Source organism: Typha latifolia, chromosome 10 (assembly GCF_019914945.1).
Source record: "Typha latifolia isolate L0001 chromosome 10, TyphaL0001v2, whole genome shotgun sequence".
NCBI lineage: Eukaryota > Viridiplantae > Streptophyta > Magnoliopsida > Poales > Typhaceae > Typha > Typha latifolia.
In genome coordinates, this window is record NC_133095.1 from 2,875,828 (window position 1) to 2,894,883 (window position 19,056).

Below are 19,056 nucleotides of genomic sequence, written 5' to 3' on the forward strand. Positions count from 1 at the left end.
TTATGGTGTTATATAGACAATTATAGAAAAATCAACGCATGATATTTTTGGGACATGAAAAAAAAAATGAAATAAAGGGATTGAATGATAAATATCCCCAAAAATCAAGTCATGATCCGAGCTTAGAGCCTTAGCCTGGTCCGTTAGGGGATCTATATCCGTGTCTGGATAAGCTTATCCGGACCGGATTTGACACGGATAAACAGATCCATACACAAGGCAACAAACGGGTACGGAGTGAGGAATTTGGATCCATGGAATCGTATGCACGAACCCATTATCACCAGTGACTATCACGGAGTCCATCTCAACAAGTCACAAGCATCGGACACGTCTCAAAATCCTATTGGATTTCATGCTTTCTCGGAAAGCGGGATAAGACCTCTTTTCCTGACCTCTCCTCCTCGCCTCTCTCTCTCGCCAATGGCGACGTCGACGAGCCATCGCGAGCTCTTAAAATAAACTCCTCTCACTCCACAATCCTCTCTCTCTCTCTCTGTCTCTCTAAAAATCTCCTCCGTCCCAAAAGCCCTAATCCTGATGGCGGCCATCTCCTCCTCCGTCTCATTCGCCTCCCTGCACCAAGCCTCGGACAGGAAGCTCCCCTTTCCGGGGTCCTTCTCCAATCCCACTGTACGGTATGGATTTCGGTTCCAATCCCCCAAATTGAGCTCGCGCATGATGGTCCGGTGTGTCGCGGCCTCCAGTGGTAAGCTTTGTTTATGGAAAAATCTCTATTTTCCCCCTTACTTTTGTAAATTCAGCCATCTTTTACTTTTTTCCCGATCTCTGAAGCATTTGATAGAAGTACCTGCATTTCTTTCATGTGGTTAATTTAGCACAGGCGTAGTAAAGTAAAGGTTTGAGCTTGTCTTGCATTTCTTAGCTTCTTTCATGATAGAAACTTTGATGAACATCTTAAATGCTTCAGTGCAAAACTTGGAACTTTAATATATTTCTTGTTTTACTCAGATTTGCCGCCGCCTGTATCCGAAACAAAGCTGAGCTTTCTCAAGTCATATAAGCGTCCCATTCCGAGCATTTACAGCAGTGTATTACAAGAACTCCTTGTGCAGCAACATCTGATGAGGTACAAAAGGACCTACCAGTATGATCCTGTCTTTGCACTTGGCTTCGTCACCGTCTACGACCAGCTGATGGAAGGGTACCCTAGTAATGAAGATCGAGATGCCATCTTCAGAGCATATATCCAGGCTCTGAAAGAAGATCCTGAACAGTACAGGTGGTTATCATAAATATTGTTTGGCACTTTTGGCTCAACTTTGCTCTGATTATGTCAGGCTAGGTCTTAATTTACAGCGAATTGAAAATAAATGAAAAAGTTTAGCAATCATAGACTCCGGTGAATTTTGTGGAAAATTAACTCGAAATGACCCTGAACCATCATTGAAGCACTGATGTTTCTGATCTATTGTATCGTTGATGCACCACACCCTTTACTAAATTTCAGTAGGTTCAGACAATTAATGCCGTGTTACTTCAGTAACTTGAAAAATGCCTGGCAACACTATTCTAACAGTTAACTTATTATATCTCCATTTATGTGGCACGACTGGTCATAAGCTCTTTGCATGATGATAGGTAGTCAAATGATAAGGTACCTCTGTTAAGTATACTTCTCTTGTATATTAAGAGAAGGCAGGTGATCTATATAAGATGTTCATGAATTTCATAATAAAGTTTAGCCTTTCTGCTTCTTTTTGTTGATATTGGTCCTGCTTATGATTGAAAGCTACAAGTCAGGCAATATGAAAATTTGAAAACCTGCAAGTTGCTAACAATAGAATGAAAGATAAAGCAAGCTTACTTAGTTGATGTTTACATTTCCTTTCCCTTCTATGGGCAAAGTTATTACATTCATGTTGTTCTTCACGGAGAAGTGAGATTGTCATGAAAACTTATATCCTTCAATTTTGATGCATACTAGCCTAGGAATGTTTTTGCCACTTAGATGAAGATAGATAGGAATGTCAAACATTGGTCTCATTTTACCTTGTTTATGAGATAGTACTAGAAGTTGGTGAAGTGGTAGCTTTTAAAATCTGTAATTGCATAACAATGTGTTTGACAATGTTGATAATTGGTCTAATATGTCTCATGTCTTCAATCAAAGAGTTAGTTTCATTGTTCCAACAGTCACTTTAAGTACTTTGACTATCTATTGGTCCATTACAGAACTGATTCGCAAAAGTTGGAAGAGTGGGCACGTGCTCAGACTGCTACATCATTGGTAGAATTTTCCTCTAGAGAAGGAGAAATTGAGGACATTTTGAAAAGTATTTCAGAAAGGGCCCAGGGCACGGTAAACTTCAGCTATAGTCGATTCTTTGCAATTGGACTATTTCGGCTACTTGAGCTTGCAAATGCAACCGAACCAACAATCTTAGACAAGGTTAAATAATTCTTGCTTTCATCTGCATTACCATCAGCTCTGTCTTTTTTATTTCCAGTTAGCTTTTTGCTAGCCATTTATAGTTCTTTAAATGATCACCTTTGTTTTTTTTTTTAATTTCTTTTACTGCATTATCAACAAACATTGGTGAAGTTGGGCACTTATTTTTCCTTAAACCATTTACATCAAGGACCTATGACTTGTTAAGCTAATCCATTGTGCAGCTACTTCTCTCTGTTTCTACAACATGCCCGATCTGTAGGCTGGCCTTCTGGGACATGCCATCACAAGAGCTAAAACGTCATCCTACTGTGTTCAACATCTGAAATATTTGTCCTCCCATCAACTCTTTTAGTTTTTTCCCCTGATAACCTAATTGAAAATTTAGAGGCATACTCTTCTTTTTGTGTTATCTAATTCAGATATTCATTGTGCTACTGGGTTTCATGATACTATATACTATTCCTGGAAGTAGTATTACAAGCTCCAATCATCTCACTACAATCAAATATCTTGATCTCCCGCCTACCCACAAAGCATGCTGAGATTAGCATGCACCCCTCCTGATCAACAGATATTGTGAGGATAACTTGGACGTGTAGCATGTGCAAGGTCCACCTTCTTTTCATCTTGAAGATAGACATTCTTGTTGAGAAAACTCAAAAATAGGCATTGATCTAGCAAAATTGTTAAGGCTTGAAAAGAATCATCTAATCTGTAGGTTCTACAATTGAAATACCTTTTAGATTATATACAATTTTTGGATTCTTAATATTCACACCTGCAGTTACGAAAAAGTTTATTCTTACTGTTTTGGAAGCTGTTAAGGCAAGATCACAATTTCTAGTGGGATATGATTAGTATTTCTCTTGATAGATTTGTAGAAACTTTTACAATTCTGGTTTAGCTCCCTCACATCTTTTTATCCTCAAAATTCTATTAATAAACATATACATGTACTTATACCTTTCTACCTTAATACCTTTAGGTATGGAAATATTTATAGGGTACCACTCTTCAAGTTATCTATATTCCACTAATTTTGTATCTCTTTTAATGTTACACATAGATCATTCTAGAAATACTGGCGTAATTCATTGATCCTTCAGATGCTGGTTCTCCAAGAAATGTTCTCTATATGTAACTAAAGTATTTCATGAATTCACCTTTAGACTGTTGACTGGCACTGACTTGCTTTATTGTTCAACAGCTTTGTGCTGCTTTGAACATAAACAAACGAAGTGTTGATAGAGATCTTGATGTGTATCGCAACCTTCTCTCAAAATTGGTTCAAGCCAAGGAGCTTCTGAAGGAATATGTTGACAGGTAATTGATTGTTCTGAACGAATATATACTTTTTTCCAGTACATTACCTTAAATAACATACACAGCATTGCCCTAGTTAGTATTTCACTTGTATGCTACTAGCATTGTCTTTGAGCAATATTTTCTGGGAAAACCCAAAATTCTCTCCTTTTCAACTTTACATCCTCCTCTTTTTCTCCATCTCCTAACTCAGCTTTGCCATTTGGAGAGACAACAAACAATCCCTCCAAACACCATTATCCTATTTTTAGCTCCTATCTTCTCATCCTTTGCCCACATGGGAATGACTGAAGTTGCTTCAACCAATATCTCTCTCTTATGCTCCTTTCAAAGTCCACCACTTTGTGTCTACCATGGTATCTTTCAACAGCTGGTCCAAAGCCCACATAAAAGCAGGATTGCATTAAGTTGATAGCCAGTGTAAAACTTTTGTCAAGAAAACTATGTAAATGGATCCTAAACTCGCATAAAGATAAAATGAGAGAAAGGATCCATATTGCAGACCTAAATAGTTGGGACTAAAGATCGTTGTCTTATTCTCCTTCTCATCCTTTCACCTAGTTTCCTTCAATTGACACTCCTTACCAAGCCTTCATCCTTCTCTCTTCTCCCCCTTGTTACATCATCCCTCATTCAAATGCCATCCATAGCAAAAGTCCAGGGGTAGAGCTGCATAGAAAAATGTGAAACTTAAAGGCCAGTTTGTAGCTATTCTATGACTCCTAAATATACACAAGTTGCTCCATACTCCATAGTCGATGGAGATCACTGACTTGAGAGACTTCTCTTTTGACAGAGAAAAGAAGAAAAGAGAAGAAAGAGTAGAATCTCAGAAGGCCAATGAAACCATTGCAAAGTGTGTTGGAGATATTCATTTCGCAAGGCAATAACTCAGGCTTTTATACTTTTTTGAGCCACGCCGAGCTTTGCATGATAACAGGATCAACAGCTATGTTGAAGCAGGGTGGAACTTCGAATTCACTTTGAGTTTCATATCTGCTATGTATGTGGCATGTGATTCAGCATCATCCATAGCCATGCAGCATTTTAATTTGTACCTAATGACTCCAATTCTTCCTTTTTGTTTCTAAATGTGACTTCGGCTTGTTCATGAGTAAAATGACCTTAATTATTGCTGACATTTGTTTTTGACAGACTTGCTTCTTTTTTATATACTCTGTTGAAGGGACCTAAAAAATTGATCACATCTCGCATTACTCGGTCAATATCACAGTCTGAATCCTGTCTGATTCGATTCAAGGATGGTGATAGATGCTAATACTGTATGCAGAGTGCTCATTTGTTAGATAACAATTTAATTCAAAAGTTTAAGTTATCAGTTCCTTGAAACGAAGAGTTAAAAAGAAACAAAAGTAGACTATTGAGGTTTAAATCTATGATCTTCGAAAAGAGTAGTTCCGATATCATATTAGATAACGATATAAAAACTTAAGATGATGGGTAATATATAAACAATGCATATTATACTTCTAACACTTATCAACATGAGCATTGTATAAATAATGAATGTTAACACTCGCCAACATGAGGCAAAATTTTTTTGTCAAAAATACTAGGAGCCTACTATTAATGAAACAAGTAGTGGTGATATATCCTCTCTCTCTTAATTCTTTCTATCTAGTGAGAGAAGTTCGTACACAATGCCCTCCCGTGTTTAAACCGTTTCTTGTAAATAATTGTAGTAAAATCTGGAGGTGCTAAAGATGATGGGTCTAATCTAATCCCTTTCAATTCTACATTCACAAGTACCCTAATTCACTAATATAGAAAAGTTATATAATATTTTAATTGAATTCCATGTAATGATCAACGAATTTTTGTTATTCTGTATCTACAACTATTAAATCCTGGGTTGGGATTGTATATAACCTATAGAAAAGTGAAGTTAACCATCTTGATAATCAAAATGATAATGTAAACCACTGTAAATCTTATGGTTGATAATTAATAATTATGATCATTTTTTGAGAGGATTGATTCAGTTGTTCACTCTGTAAGTGGGATACTAATTCTATCGTTTTCGTAATTAGGCTATGGTTAAATATCAAGATGATGACAGATTAATCTGAGCCGACGTGGCAATACGTGAAAGGCAGACAACGCATGTATGAAATCTACTCCCAAGACATGGAGATTTCTCTCTGAGCCAGTTGAAGACCACATGGACTCGGGGCCAATTGCGACCACACAAATTATGAACCCCAACTTACCAATCACAGCGCCCCACCTGTCATCCCCACCAAATGAGATCCCAACCAAATCCCATCTCTCAAGATAAGGCTCGGATAAGGCCCCCTCCATCCCAGCCATCAAACTGATCTCAGCGCCCTTCTTCACCCTCCGATCCTCTCTACCCAAGATAACCCACCCCACAAATAACAAGAATAAGAATCCACCTCTTCTCCTCTCCTCTCCTCTCGTGAGAAGAACAAAGAAGAGGAGAAGAAGAAGGGGGAAAAAAAAGAAGGAAAAAAGAAAAAAAAAAAAAGAGAAGAGGAGGAGATGTCTTCCACGGCATTCGCGAGTGCGTCATCGTTCTTGGGCACCCGCCTCGCCGACCCGAGCCAAGCGGGTTCCCGGTTCACGGCGCGGTTCGGGTTCGGGACGAAGAAGTCCGCCCCGAAGAAGCCGACGAGGTCGTCCCCCGGGACGGATCGGCCGCTGTGGTACCCGGGAGCGAAGGCGCCCGAATGGCTGGACGGGTCGCTGGTGGGGGACTACGGGTTCGACCCGTTTGGGCTGGGGAAGCCGGCGGAGTACCTGCAGTACGACCTGGACTCGCTGGACCAGAACCTGGCCCGGAACCCTGCGGGTGAGATTATCGGGACCCGGTTCGAGACCGCGGAGGTGAAGTCCACCCCGTTCCAGCCTTACTCCGAGGTGTTTGGGCTGCAGAGGTTTAGGGAGTGCGAGCTCATCCATGGCAGGTGGGCCATGCTTGCCACCCTTGGGGCCTTGGCAGTTGAGTCCCTCACTGGTGTCACGTGGCAAGATGCAGGAAAGGTATGTAGTGCTAGTGTGCTACTGAATAAACTTTTAATTTCATCAAAAATTATTTATAGTTTTAATCGGCAAATCATATATTTCTTTTACTTGTCGACGTTATAATAACCTCTCTTACTTGTTTTATTTGATCAGGTTGAGCTAGTGGACGGCTCCTCTTACCTCGGCCTACCCCTCCCCTTCTCCATCACCACACTGATCTGGATCGAGGTCCTGGTCATCGGCTACATCGAGTTCCAACGGAACGCCGAGCTCGACCCCGAGAAGAGGCTGTACCCTGGCGGCAAGTTCTTCGACCCCCTCGGCCTCGCCGCCGATCCGGAGAAGAAGGCCACCTTGCAATTGGCCGAGATCAAGCACGCACGTCTAGCCATGGTTGGTTTCTTGGGCTTCGCCGTCCAAGCCGCCGCCACCGGCAAGGGGCCCCTTAACAACTGGGCCACTCACCTGAGTGACCCTCTTCACACCACCATCTTCGACACCTTCTCCTCCTCTTCTTAAGTGTAGTTGGAGACTTCTCTTCTCTTCTACTTCTATTTATATCTCATTTGGTGTAATTTTGCGAGTTTATAAGGATAGTGAATGTATGATCTCCATCATTATGTAAATCTTAACTATGTTAAACTTGATCTTTGCATGCATGCCTAGCTAGCAACCACCACTTATTTGTGTGTTCCTAGAATGTGATGCAGGGTATTGTGTTCATGAAGGTTGCTAGAGAAATACCACTTCGAATGCAAGTTTTGTAAAGGCTCTTCTCACTATATTGTGCATGACTCAAAAAGATAGTGATACCACCAAATGAAAGAATGAAAGGAACAACGTTTCATAAGTATTATCATTTAATACAGATTGCTTCTACGCTTCGATTCTTGTATTTCGATACCACTAACTTGTAGGAAAAAATCATAATCTGAACATAAATCTTTAAATTATTTTGAACCCAAAATTAAGTGAAATTCATATAGTATTTATAATTATGATTAATATAAACAATTTTAATAATTCAATATCATATATTAACTTATTGAAATCTATGAAAGGTAATTAAATAAAAATTTATTTTAAAATGTCTAACATAACAATGAATAATAAACAAAGTAAGTTTAGTATCATATCAACTATTTAGAATATATTGATAGGGTATATAAACACCAAGTATCACTTGAGCTTTTGGGTCAAGGAGTATTCATGTTTTGGGTAAAGAAACCTTTGCCAAATCAACTCATGCAGTCCAGTGTCCCCATGCCGGCAAAAGAATCATTTTTCCAAATGAAATAACATTAAGCACCTTTCCTAGTTGTTGCTCTATTATATTTAAGATAAAAAAAAAATTAAAATTTCACTACATATATATATTTTTCTTCTGCATTGAAAGAGAGAGAGAGAGAGAGAGTCTCTTATTCGATAAGGCACTCAAATTATTAGTTCTTTTTTGTGTACAAAATAATTAATTATATTCCGAGAGATTAATATTATTAACTTAAAATTTGATATCGTGCACACATTAAATAGTTTATTACTCAAGGAGCAAAGAGAGCAACCAATTGATTATAATTTCTCCCAGCCTTAATACTGCATTCTGAACAAATTAAACTAACTTTGTGTAATATATGTATGACATCCTCTTTTCCTAATCTCCTAATTTGCCTCACCACCTCACACTTTTCGGACTACAAAAAGAAACAAACCTGTCATTATTTACTTTTGCATGCTTGATAGATACTCCAAAAGAGTGGTTGTAAGAATTTAATTATTTATTTCGTTTAATTGCTAGCTAGCCACGGTCGGAAAGTATCCGAACGGAAAATCTTAATTGTTTTGGCTGCCAATCACATTTCGCCAGGTAACGGACTGCAGGAAATTCATACGGTAGGGATCGGAGACAATCTGGTACGCATGAGATTCAGAAGCATCTCTCAGTACACAAGGCTCCCGCCTAAATCTAAATTATGCACACGCGAGGACAATTGGACTGGGGCCCGTTGCACTGTCATAAGGAGAGCAAAGCATGAGTGGCCACGTCAGCAGGCGAAATTATACAAGCCTAGGGGACCCACCACCACCGACCAGCCCGCCGGCCATTTCTTATCCTAATTGGCTGCTGCCTTTCTCTCTAAAAATAGGCAAGTGAGCAACCCTCCATCCATCCACACACACACACACCCCCCCTCTCTCTCTCTCTCTCTCTCTCTCTCTCTCTCTCGTGCCAGAAATGGAAGCATAGAAGTATTGGATATTATAGTATTTATTATACCAAAATAGAAGGTAAATAGAAGCTAAAATGTCATGAATTATTTTTAACTCTTCTATAAGAGTTTTATGCCTTGCTCTCTCTAACCTCAGTTCTCTGATTTTTTTTTTTTAAATTTTTTTTTTGTTGCAACAAAATAATTGGTTTTTACGAAGCTAAGCATTTGAGAGCAATAAACTAGAATAACAATGCGGTAGTGAAATTAATCTGATCTCGCAGGAGCAAGATACGCATACCTTCCTCCGCCGGTGCGATGACATCCTCCTCCTCCTCTGCTTCGCACGTGCGGCTCATGTGCAGCTTCGGAGGCCGCATCCTCCCTCGCCCCCACGATCACCTCCTCCGCTACGTTGGCGGCGAATCCCGCATCGTCTCCGTCCCCCGCTCTTCTTCCTTCGCCTCCCTCCTCTCCCTCCTCTCCAACATCTCTCCCGATTACTCCCCAACCACTCCCCCAACCATCAAGTACCAGCTCCCCAACGAGGACCTCGACGCCCTCATCTCCCTCACGTGCGACGAGGACGTCGACAACATGATGCACGAGCTCGATCGCCTCCTCGCCTCTTCCTCCTCCTCATCATCATCAGCCGCGACCGCTCGAAGCCCTCGCCTCCGCCTCTTCCTCTTCCCCCCGTCCTCCGCTCCCGAGCCCTTCGGATCCGTTCTGGACGCCGGCGCCGGCGATTGGTTCCTCGACGCCCTCAACGGCGTCGCCCGGCAGCGGTCCGCCGCCCTCCACCGCCTCCGATCTGATGCGTCCTCCGTCGCCTCCGAGGTCCCGGACTACCTCTTCGGTCTCGACGATCTCAAGTCCGTCGCCGAATCCCCTCGCTACTCCTCGACGTCGTCGCTGGTTCCGGAGTCTAAGCCGCTGCGGACCAACACGGAGCTGGAAGAGAAGCCGGATTCGGCACCGGTCTTTTATATGCCGGCTCCCGTTCATGGACCGGCTCAACCGGTCCAGTTCGTGCACTCCGTGGGAGGGCCAATTCCGGTCCAGTTCGCGGCGCCGGTTCACGGCGCCGTGCCCGGGGCAATTTACATGGGTGGAACGTATGGGTATGGGGCACCGACAGGTGGAGGTTCGATGAGGAATCCGAGCTTCATTCCAGTGTATGATCCAGCCGGTGGGTCACCGGCCGCTGCCGGTTCCCAGATGAGGTATGGATTTGGAAGCGCTTCCCAGTAGAGCTTCTGAATTGAAGCATGCACAGTTTGATTGATCCTATTTATCATTATGATCATGTAAAAAGGATTTGGTTGTAAATTGTCGCTGCTACTTGTTTGTTTTATATTCCGTAATAAGAGTGTAGTTAATAGTGTTCAAATTTAAAGGTTTTAAATAGAAAAAGTAATGCTATGGTTCGTTAATTTTATTTGTCTAATTCTTCCTTCTAAATACATATTTACTAAACTAATTTTACCGTCTTAATTTAGCACGTGGGATGTCCTAGTCATCCGCAAGGAACCAAGCATGACTTGAGTTGGACATTGAATTATTTAAATCCTAAATCTTAAATCCTTTCGTTTATTTTAATGCACATGAAATTCTCACTATGCAAACTTGTTAGTAGTTAAAAGGAATAGAATATATTATCCTAAAACATGATTATAATATTAATATCTAATTAACAAAAGCAAGTGGTAGTTGAAAACATCCACTATATTTCTAATTATTAGCCCTATTCCAACTTTGCCCTTAACACAGCCTGTAATATCTGATTACTCTCTCGGTCTTCGCCAATCCATTCTCCCTTCTTTCTATTCTATTTGGGGCGTTCGTCTTCTCCTCCGCGGTGTCTCAGGTGCGAATTCTTCTTTCCTAAACTATTAGCACTCCGTTTTGCGATTCAGACCCTGGGGTTTTGAGATCGTTCAAACTTGATTCAATCCCCTTGCGCAATTGGACTTTTTTGTTGTTTTCTTTTTTTATGTTGGATTTTCTCGATAAATGGGCTGTCTTCTATTGATGCGGTGTTCTAATGAACTTAGAAAGGAATTGAATTTGGAGATAATCTGAATTTCTGATGAGAAGTTAGGAAAGGTATAGCTCGGGATTTGCAATTTCTTGATATCTTTTTCGCTTTAATCTCCAAAAGTACAGTATCTTCTCAATAAGATGCAGAATGGTGTAGTCTAGCTCGTAATTGTCGCTTCTAATGGCGGTCGTGGGTGATTTATTGCTATATTTTTATTTGTAAATCCATGAAATATATCGGTTATTGAAGATTTCTTGGTACCATTCTCGTAGGAGAGAGACGAGGAAGGAGTAAGAAGTAGAAGAGAAGGGGCACTTGATGGCAGCTTCCAAAATCCAAGCCCTATGGAACCACCCTGCTGGCCCGAAAACTAGTTCGTCCTGTGCTTATAAATAGGAAATTATGCTAAAATTTGTTTTTGTTGTTGCCTTTTTTTTTCTTCTTCTAATCTATCCTTAATTTCTCCTGTATATTTCAGTTTCCACCATGTCTAGTGAATACTTTTTCCTTTTTATACATTATGGAAGAACTTAACTACTCAAACATCAGGGTGTCTTTAACGTAAAGAGGTAAAAGTTATTGGCTAAATTTTATGACTTCTTTTGGAGAACAATGAATGATGTCAAAGATGGATTTAAGATGAATTTTTTATAAAAGCACTTGTTAGATTTTTTTTTACACTTTTTAAATTCATTCTGAAAGCTGAATATGAGTTCAAGTAGATTTGAATTTCTTATATATTAATATAGCTATTTGATAGTTCATATGTGCCTTTTCCTTTTCTCGAAGGATTGTATAATTCTAGTAGAATCAGACAAGGACCTGATTAACATGCATGCTACTTCCATCAAAATGCTTGTGAAGAAGTTTTAGATTATAGAAATCCATTCCAATGGTTCATGAGTAATCTTCAATGTTGTCAAATTAGTTGTCATGTGGAACACTTTAGAAGCATATCATGCTAAAATAAATAGGGTGTCCTAGCGCAAGAGGTTCCTGCAATGTGCAGGCAACAAATGATGCCATCTTGAGAAGTATGTTTTATTTAGAACCTAATATAAAAAAATATATATGAATTTGTCATGTTGCCCTTAGAAATTATATAAGCATGATAAAAATAGAGTGGACGATTTTTAATTTTGTTTCTGACACAAAGCCGAATGTATTTCTATTTACAGTTCATTTTTGGGCCCCAACTTTCAAATGGGGTATCAGCATTGCAAATATTGCTGACTTCGCAAAGCCACCTGAAAAGATCTCCTATCCTCAGCAAGTTGGTATGTGGTGTTTATAATTCAAATTCCTATCCTGTCTTCTCAACATCTAACATAAACATAAAATTTCCTTGTATTTCATTCTCCTGCCTGTATATATTTTGACATATCCTGGTCATTTGTTTTCTGGTATGTAGCTGTTGCTTGCACTGGAGTTATTTGGTCACGCTACAGTACTGTGATTACCCCGGTAAGCTCTTATTATGTTCAGCAGTGCATCTCCCAATTACATTTCTTGCAGGAGGTAGTAGATTTAGGACAATCTATTTGTTCAGATTTGAGTTTTGCATTTCTTTTTCAACAAAATGAGCTTAAGTTGCTGGCTTGCTGGAATCTGATGATTACACAACTTAATAGTACATATTTAAGTTTGTCTTTTGGTCCTGCCCATGCTAATGTTTATTTTGTCAATACAAACCAATTTAAGTAATCTATCTCTGTGAAATCTTTATAATTTGATGTATTTTGTCATTCTTTCTACAAACTTTATTTACAAATTTAATCTTTAAGGAACTGACTAGGATTCCATTGATCTTTACATCATAGAATGTTGTATTTATTATTTTAGGAAGCAAGAAATTTGCAGTAAATTTCCAATTCCATATATAAGTTTTGTTTTGCCTTGCCTTGCAGAAAAACTGGAACCTTTTCAGTGTAAATGTTGCCATGGCTGGGACAGGGATCTATCAACTTACACGAAAATTACGGTATGTTAAACTTGATTTCAGTGCTAGTGGGTTCTGTTCATAGTATGGACACATGGAAAAATCAGTTACTATGACTCACTATCTATTTAGTTACTTTGGTTTATCTACTGCCAGTTATGCAGTTATGCCTTTTACGGTTGTTTTAAATTATGATCTGATGGCAATGACTGTTGCTTGAACTTGCTGACCCTGTGGTTATGCTGTCCTCTTAAATGAGCACGTTATCTTCTTGTCTTGTTCTGATGGTGTCAAATTCATTCTTACTATTAGAACTCCATTTGGTAGGCAGCCAACTCTTATTTTTCATGTCACAAGCAACCAATGAATTAACAAGCTTTAATTATTTGGATAATCCTGAGGGTGTTTATGCTTGATGCACATAATAGTGTCAAAAGTGGAAGAGCATAAGAGAGAGATTTGTAGTAACGATCCTCAATGTCTAAGACAAAGAGGGATAGGAAGAGGAGACAGAAGCAGTGGGTGCTATGGTATCTGAAGCTGTGACTTGATAAGAAAGAGAGGAGTTATTAGACAGATGTTGAAAAAATATTCCTCGGTGTTAGAGTGCAGAGAGAGATAGGAGGAGGAGCTGGAAGCAGTGGGTGCTACAATCTTTACATTTTGGGAGTGGATGAGAAGGGAGCAGTTGATTAAAACCTTTTAACTGAAGAAATTATTATCTATTTATCTACCGATAGCCTATAAAACTAGATGCTGAAGAAGTATTCCTGTGTCTGAGATGAAGAGGGGAGAATCGAGGGCTTTGACAAGATGGAAGGAAAGGGTAGGGGGTTGATTAGATCTTACAATTGATATAGTATCTATTGTAAATACATGTCTATTTCATAAAAGTAGAGTTGAGGTTGAGCTTGGGCTGGGCAAACAGACAATTTAACTTGTCCAAAATCACTACATGACTGGAGTTTGAGGCACAAGTTGGTCAAAAGTTTGTGATTGGAAGGCTTGGACTGGCAAAATTATGCCCTTGCCTGATGGGCCTTGATCTGACCAAGCTCATTTAACTTGCTATATTTCGTACATGTTTACCGCAAAAGAAATGTAATGCTTATTACTTCCCTTAAGTGTTTGGAAAGTACCGAAACATATTCATTCCAATATCCTTTATTCAAAGTTAAACATAAAGGTATCACTTTTCCTCCATTTCAGTACATTCTAGCTTTATATGTTCTATACTTCTAATTCACTATATTGTCTTGAAAACTGATACTGGTTTACTTTTCAGGCAAGATTACTTCTCTGAAAAGCAAGAAACACCTGCAGAAGAATGATGATGATTCTTGTTCTGCACTTCATAGCATTCAGCAGCTCTTTGTTTTGATTGTTTTGGCTGTAAACATATGGTTTCACTGCAGCGCAGGTTTCTCCTTCTTGTTCTCTCCCAGGATTTGCTGGGAAGAACATATGATACCCTAAGATAAGGTCGAGGACTGCCTCGAAAATTCTCAGAATACTTTTGAGAGGTGAAAATTCTCAGAATGCTGTTTCTCTGATCTTGTATCCATATTCGCTTTCAGTTATTTGCTGTTTGTTCTTCAGGCTAATCTCAGGTTTACTTCCGTCATTCCTAGCATTATTAAATCGCTAATATAAATCATGGTAAATGTTTTATAAAAAGATATTGGTAAAGTTGAGAGCTTTTTGTAAAGAAAAGAAAGGCCACCACCTTAGACAAATCCCATGAAGCCTTCCAAATTCCAATGCCGTGTAAAGAAGTCTACAAATAGTTACGGACTTCTTATATGGTAGCATCTTATGACTTCTTGCCTCTTATTTTTCCAAATGATTTGTGACGTAATTGACGTCACGGGCATATATTGTTCTTCCTCGCCAAATGTTTGGTAGGCAAAGAACGCTACAATATAGTATAATTGTAACATTGGTGCCGCAGAATATTCCTTGTTCAGTACTCACTACAGCTTGCATAGTTATCCATATAAGCATACACCAAAGGCATTCTGAAATTCCAAGATGCTTGCCTCAACCTCAACATTTACAGTACAGAAAAGAAGAAAAGCATAGAAAAGAAGATATTGAAAACGATCAAAGTTTTGTAGAAAATTAAAAAAGATATGGAAACGGCTAATATGTATATATATATATATATATTCAGATTCAGATGGTGGGCATCAAGTTTTTCAAAATGATGCTGGAATGAAACAAGATAGTCAAGGAGATGATAAAATGGGTAAATCCATAATATCTGATGCACTCCTATTGCTGAGGGGATATACAACTGAGACCATTCTTGTGAATCACAAGGCTATCATGCCAAACATTATCTGCTACTGCCTTTCTGATTTACATCCAAATCAGAAGTACAGAGTCCATCAGTTTCTTCAATCTTTACACCGCGCCTTTCCTTTCTTATTACAGCTATTTTGCTCCTGCGCAAGATTAGGTTAGCAATCTTGAATTTTCCTTCTTTTTTCACCTTTAGACTTCTTGAACTTGTCCACTTTAGAAAAGATCGGTTTTTCTTATTTTCAGCTTTCTCAACATAGAAATTATTGCATGCTTTATCAAGTCTGGCTCCACAGATATTACTGAAGTAGTGTCGAGGATTTACGTAACAGATGGAAGACGACACAATTCCAGTGACTACTGATGGCTGGACAATTTTCATAAATTCCTGTATCTCACTAAAGCATGAATGTTCAGAGTATGGGACAGAATAGGCATACTGATGTAACATTTGTGGTTGCTCGGTCTGATTATTACACTGCCGTGCCCTTCTGTTAGAGCTCTCTCTGTACTTAATATCCATTCCCCAAGGTAGACCAGAAGGCATAATTCCTATAGTGGGATGTACTGTGTTCAAGGCCTCAAGTGTCTCAAAGGTGAAACTATATCGAGGAACAGCCCGAATTCTTGTGAGACTTGTCTTTGTAGTAAAAATATTATAGTATCCAAGAAGGTGCATGGTCTGTAAACGCTCTGGCCACACCCAAATCTAAAGAAAAGAACCACGAAAAGGGAATCAAGTTTTTATATGACAAATTCCAAGGATAAAATGTCCAATAATGCGAAGTAATATGTAATGCATATCTTTACTGTTCTTCATCATAACATGGAATAACTGGAAAACCATTAGACTGAATGTTCAATACTTCAATATAAGAGACTTATGTGCAAAATAGTGAAGATACTTTATTAGAACAAAGTTGTGAAGGTTTCGAGAAATATGAGGATGAGCAATAATGACAAGAAAAAGAAGAAACCTTGTTCCTAGAGCTTTTGATATATGAAGCAACACATTACTTTACTAGCAGAACCTTGTGAAGATCTCTAGAAATATGAGGACAACAACAATCAGAAGAAGAATAATAACCTTTGTTCCTAGAGCTTTCGATATATGAAGCAACAGATCCTCCTTCCCAAGTGTATCAACGGCAATAATTATTTCATGGTCAGGATGAGAAGAAATTATCTCAACCACCTGCATGTTTATATTCCAAATAATTAATGAAATTTATGAAACAGAATAGCAGAAAATGAAAAATTACTTGAAGCACACAAGAAAGGCTACCAAGAAGAACCACTAGTATTAACAATTCTCATTAAATACACATTCTGTATAACACACTGCATGATTACCCTTGTGGACATAAACACATTGCTGGTATATGGATAGAATCAAGACATGCACAGATGCAAATTAATATTTGCACATGGACAAATGAAAATAAACAGAGCACAGACACGTTCAGAAATCATCCTCAATCATTAGCAATTCCTTAAATGATGGTGGAATTCTAATGTTTTGGTGGCTCAAATTTTTTTCCTAAATTGTCTCACGGGGACATTGGTTCGATAGATTAAGTCTATTTATTTTTTATCTTTTATGTAAGTTTTTAGGACAAATCCTAGTTTGAGCTATGCAAACTTTTATGGTTAGTCCTAATAGGACTCATTATATCCGACCTCTTTATATAGAAGAGGTTAGTCTCCTTTGTTTAAGCATCCATTGAATCTAAGCATGGTAAATTATATTTTAGTCTTAGACTATCTTAGAAATAAGAATAAGAGTAGCGTAGGAATAGTCATAAGAGTAATCTAAGAATAGAAGTAAATTAATCTCCCTTCATTACCATCGCCGCCCATCTCTCTCTATCGTGCTCCACCACCTTCCACCTTCATCACCAGCGCCGGCCACCTCTATCCAACACCTAGGCCCCCTTGTTGCGAATCAACTCTAATCAGTCTGTGACAATTTATTATCAGAGCAAACCCTTTGCGGATCAACTCTAATCGTTCTGTAACAGTATGAACCTTTAGGTCTGTCCTCTTTGTAGCTTCTCCTGATTTATATACAAAATTGATGTTTTAGGAAGTTTTTGTGATAATTCCTGAAACAATCCCATACTTACTTCTTCCACTTCCTATGTTATTACCAGAATACAATTTCATTGTTGCTCTTCCACATTTCTTCTCATCTCCATAATGTCCTTGATAGATTATTCAAAATTTTCTACTAATCATCAATCGATCAGAACATTTAACCACTTCACCTGGTTGACTCTTCTTCCATAAAAGCCAGAATAAGTAAGATCATATTGAGCACAAGGTGAACTACAATTTTGTTCTCTACCAGTAAACCACAGTTTTCCACACCATCACACTAGCGAACGCTGCATGGGAGTCACTAACCGCCCTGAAGACATAGTGAACTACAATTTTGTTCTCTAGCAGTAAACCACAGTTTTCTACACCATCACATTAGCGAACGCTGCATGGGAGTCACTAATCGCCGGGAAGACATAGGTTACAAGAACACCGATAAAACACATAAAACACATACCTGCCGGGCAACGACTTCACGAGGAGGAAATGAGTACGAGGGATGACAATAAGTGTTGTCCAAGTAAAGCACATCCAATTTATCTCCTTGAAGAGCATCGAGAAGTGTCTTCCTTCCCATTCCCGACCTCTCGGACATTGATTCCCAGCGAAAATCTCCAGTGTACAGAACACATCCAAACTCTCCCCGAAACAAGTACATCACTGCACCTGCCGAAGAGAAAATTAAAGCATTTAACTTCCAATCACACACTTCAACTTGACGCCAATGATCACAAAATCAAAACTTTCCTATCAAACCAACAAAATCTTAACAAAATATAAAGAAGAAAACCTCGAAATCGAACAAAAAGGGGGTACCAGGGCAATGGTGAGCATCGATGGGAGTGACGAGGAAACGGACCTCGGATCCAGTGGTGGGGGAGACGAGAGAGATGGGATGCGTGGCGCCCACCTCAAGAACCCTAAGCAAGGAGAGATCGAAGCCGCGAAACCTAGGAGGGAAGAGGCGGGCGGAGATCGGAGAGCAGAACAGGGGGCCCTTGGACCATTTGGAGGAGAGGCCCTTAGTGTGATCGGCGTGGAGGTGGGTGAGGAAGTAGGCCTGGCTCTCCTCGCTCCACCGATCGATCGAGATCAAACCCTTCTCCATCTCCGCTATCTCCCCATGGGAGATTGGAGCTAGGGTTAGGGTTTTGGCGGGAGAGAAGGGAAGATGAAAGGGCGGGAAGGGGAACGGAAGGACGAGCGATCAAATACGCCGCTGCTCTCTAGTATATACGAACTTCAATATAATATGGAAGTACTTCAAGGGGCTATTTGTAAGTATTTCTCGCATAAATACAATTAGTTATCGTAGCATTATAACAAAATAATAATAATAATAATTATATATATATATATATATATATATATATCCGAATAAAAGAACTGATTCGATTGTAGGAATAATTAAAGATGATAAGTAGGTGCAGATCTTCTAAAATAATACCTTAGACTTAGATGCCATTGTGTCTCAACAGACAACAGCCGACACATGTTAGGTTCAAAAGCCAACTCATGGAGTCATAGGGTAGGAGTAAAAAAAACGAGAGTATTATTAGCAAATAAAGGATTTTAGTTTATTTCTTTATTCATATTAAGTGTAGGTGACGTGAACCAATGCCACATACTTTTTTTTATAAATATATTTATTAAACAATATACCTTTGTTTTATTTTGATTCACACTCAAAGGGTTGGATTTTAATGATTGTCTCTTT

The 19,056-nt window shown here is 39.2% G+C and overlaps 5 protein-coding genes across 5 annotated transcripts; 4 read left to right on the forward strand and 1 right to left on the reverse strand.

Annotated features, from left to right (window-relative positions):
- Nucleotides 1-340: 340 nt before the first annotated feature.
- On the forward strand, nt 341-4,880 carry LOC140796127 (protein THYLAKOID FORMATION1, chloroplastic). Its single transcript, XM_073149005.1, has 5 exons — nt 341-709; nt 973-1,243; nt 2,197-2,413; nt 3,624-3,739; nt 4,536-4,880. The coding sequence occupies exons 1-5, from the start codon at nt 541-543 to the stop codon at nt 4,627-4,629; spliced, it is 867 nt and encodes a 288-aa protein (XP_073005106.1). The 5' UTR covers nt 341-540; the 3' UTR covers nt 4,630-4,880.
- A 1,273-nt stretch (nt 4,881-6,153) lies between these two features.
- On the forward strand, nt 6,154-7,404 carry LOC140796968 (chlorophyll a-b binding protein CP29.1, chloroplastic-like). Its single transcript, XM_073150193.1, has 2 exons — nt 6,154-6,763; nt 6,899-7,404. The coding sequence occupies exons 1-2, from the start codon at nt 6,263-6,265 to the stop codon at nt 7,262-7,264; spliced, it is 867 nt and encodes a 288-aa protein (XP_073006294.1). The 5' UTR covers nt 6,154-6,262; the 3' UTR covers nt 7,265-7,404.
- Nucleotides 7,405-8,892: 1,488 nt separating this feature from the next.
- LOC140796129 (uncharacterized) lies at nt 8,893-10,402 on the forward strand. The gene is made up of 2 exons (XM_073149006.1): nt 8,893-9,031; nt 9,237-10,402. The coding sequence occupies exon 2, from the start codon at nt 9,271-9,273 to the stop codon at nt 10,204-10,206; it is 936 nt and encodes a 311-aa protein (XP_073005107.1). The 5' UTR covers nt 8,893-9,031; nt 9,237-9,270; the 3' UTR covers nt 10,207-10,402.
- A 306-nt stretch (nt 10,403-10,708) lies between these two features.
- LOC140796130 (mitochondrial pyruvate carrier 4-like) lies at nt 10,709-14,515 on the forward strand. Its single transcript, XM_073149007.1, has 6 exons — nt 10,709-10,822; nt 11,269-11,369; nt 12,175-12,273; nt 12,408-12,460; nt 12,904-12,977; nt 14,221-14,515. The coding sequence occupies exons 2-6, from the start codon at nt 11,315-11,317 to the stop codon at nt 14,264-14,266; spliced, it is 327 nt and encodes a 108-aa protein (XP_073005108.1). The 5' UTR covers nt 10,709-10,822; nt 11,269-11,314; the 3' UTR covers nt 14,267-14,515.
- Nucleotides 14,516-15,066: 551 nt separating this feature from the next.
- Nucleotides 15,067-18,571, reverse strand: LOC140796131 (uncharacterized). Its single transcript, XM_073149008.1, has 4 exons — nt 18,156-18,571; nt 17,797-18,005; nt 16,327-16,434; nt 15,067-15,948 (listed from the first exon to the last, which is right to left on the reverse strand). Exons 1-4 carry the CDS (start codon nt 18,445-18,447, stop codon nt 15,274-15,276), a joined length of 1,284 nt encoding a protein of 427 aa, XP_073005109.1. The 5' UTR covers nt 18,448-18,571; the 3' UTR covers nt 15,067-15,273.
- Between the last annotated feature and the right edge of the window lie 485 nt (nt 18,572-19,056).

What these genes read in the sequence shown, in the direction of transcription:
- LOC140796968 (XM_073150193.1), top strand. Translation starts at nt 6,263, where the DNA reads ATGTCTTCCACGGCATTCGCGAGTGCGTCATCGTTCTTGGGCACCCGC. An exon ending in CGTGGCAAGATGCAGGAAAG is followed by an intron (nt 6,764 to 6,898) that starts GTATGTAGTGCT and finishes TTATTTGATCAG; the next exon opens with GTTGAGCTAGTGGACGGCTC.
- LOC140796129 (XM_073149006.1), top strand. Translation starts at nt 9,271, where the DNA reads ATGACATCCTCCTCCTCCTCTGCTTCGCACGTGCGGCTCATGTGCAGC.
- LOC140796131 (XM_073149008.1), bottom strand. Translation starts at nt 18,447, where the DNA reads ATGGAGAAGGGTTTGATCTCGATCGATCGGTGGAGCGAGGAGAGCCAG. An exon ending in GTGAAGTCGTTGCCCGGCAG is followed by an intron (nt 16,435 to 17,796) that starts GTATGTGTTTTA and finishes ATAAACATGCAG; the next exon opens with GTGGTTGAGATAATTTCTTC. An exon ending in CGAAAGCTCTAGGAACAAAG is followed by an intron (nt 15,949 to 16,326) that starts GTTATTATTCTT and finishes TCTTTTCTTTAG; the next exon opens with ATTTGGGTGTGGCCAGAGCG.
- LOC140796127 (XM_073149005.1), top strand. Translation starts at nt 541, where the DNA reads ATGGCGGCCATCTCCTCCTCCGTCTCATTCGCCTCCCTGCACCAAGCC. An exon ending in GTGTGTCGCGGCCTCCAGTG is followed by an intron (nt 710 to 972) that starts GTAAGCTTTGTT and finishes TGTTTTACTCAG; the next exon opens with ATTTGCCGCCGCCTGTATCC. An exon ending in AACCAACAATCTTAGACAAG is followed by an intron (nt 2,414 to 3,623) that starts GTTAAATAATTC and finishes ATTGTTCAACAG; the next exon opens with CTTTGTGCTGCTTTGAACAT.
- LOC140796130 (XM_073149007.1), top strand. Translation starts at nt 11,315, where the DNA reads ATGGCAGCTTCCAAAATCCAAGCCCTATGGAACCACCCTGCTGGCCCG. An exon ending in CTCCTATCCTCAGCAAGTTG is followed by an intron (nt 12,274 to 12,407) that starts GTATGTGGTGTT and finishes TCTGGTATGTAG; the next exon opens with CTGTTGCTTGCACTGGAGTT. An exon ending in CAACTTACACGAAAATTACG is followed by an intron (nt 12,978 to 14,220) that starts GTATGTTAAACT and finishes TTTACTTTTCAG; the next exon opens with GCAAGATTACTTCTCTGAAA.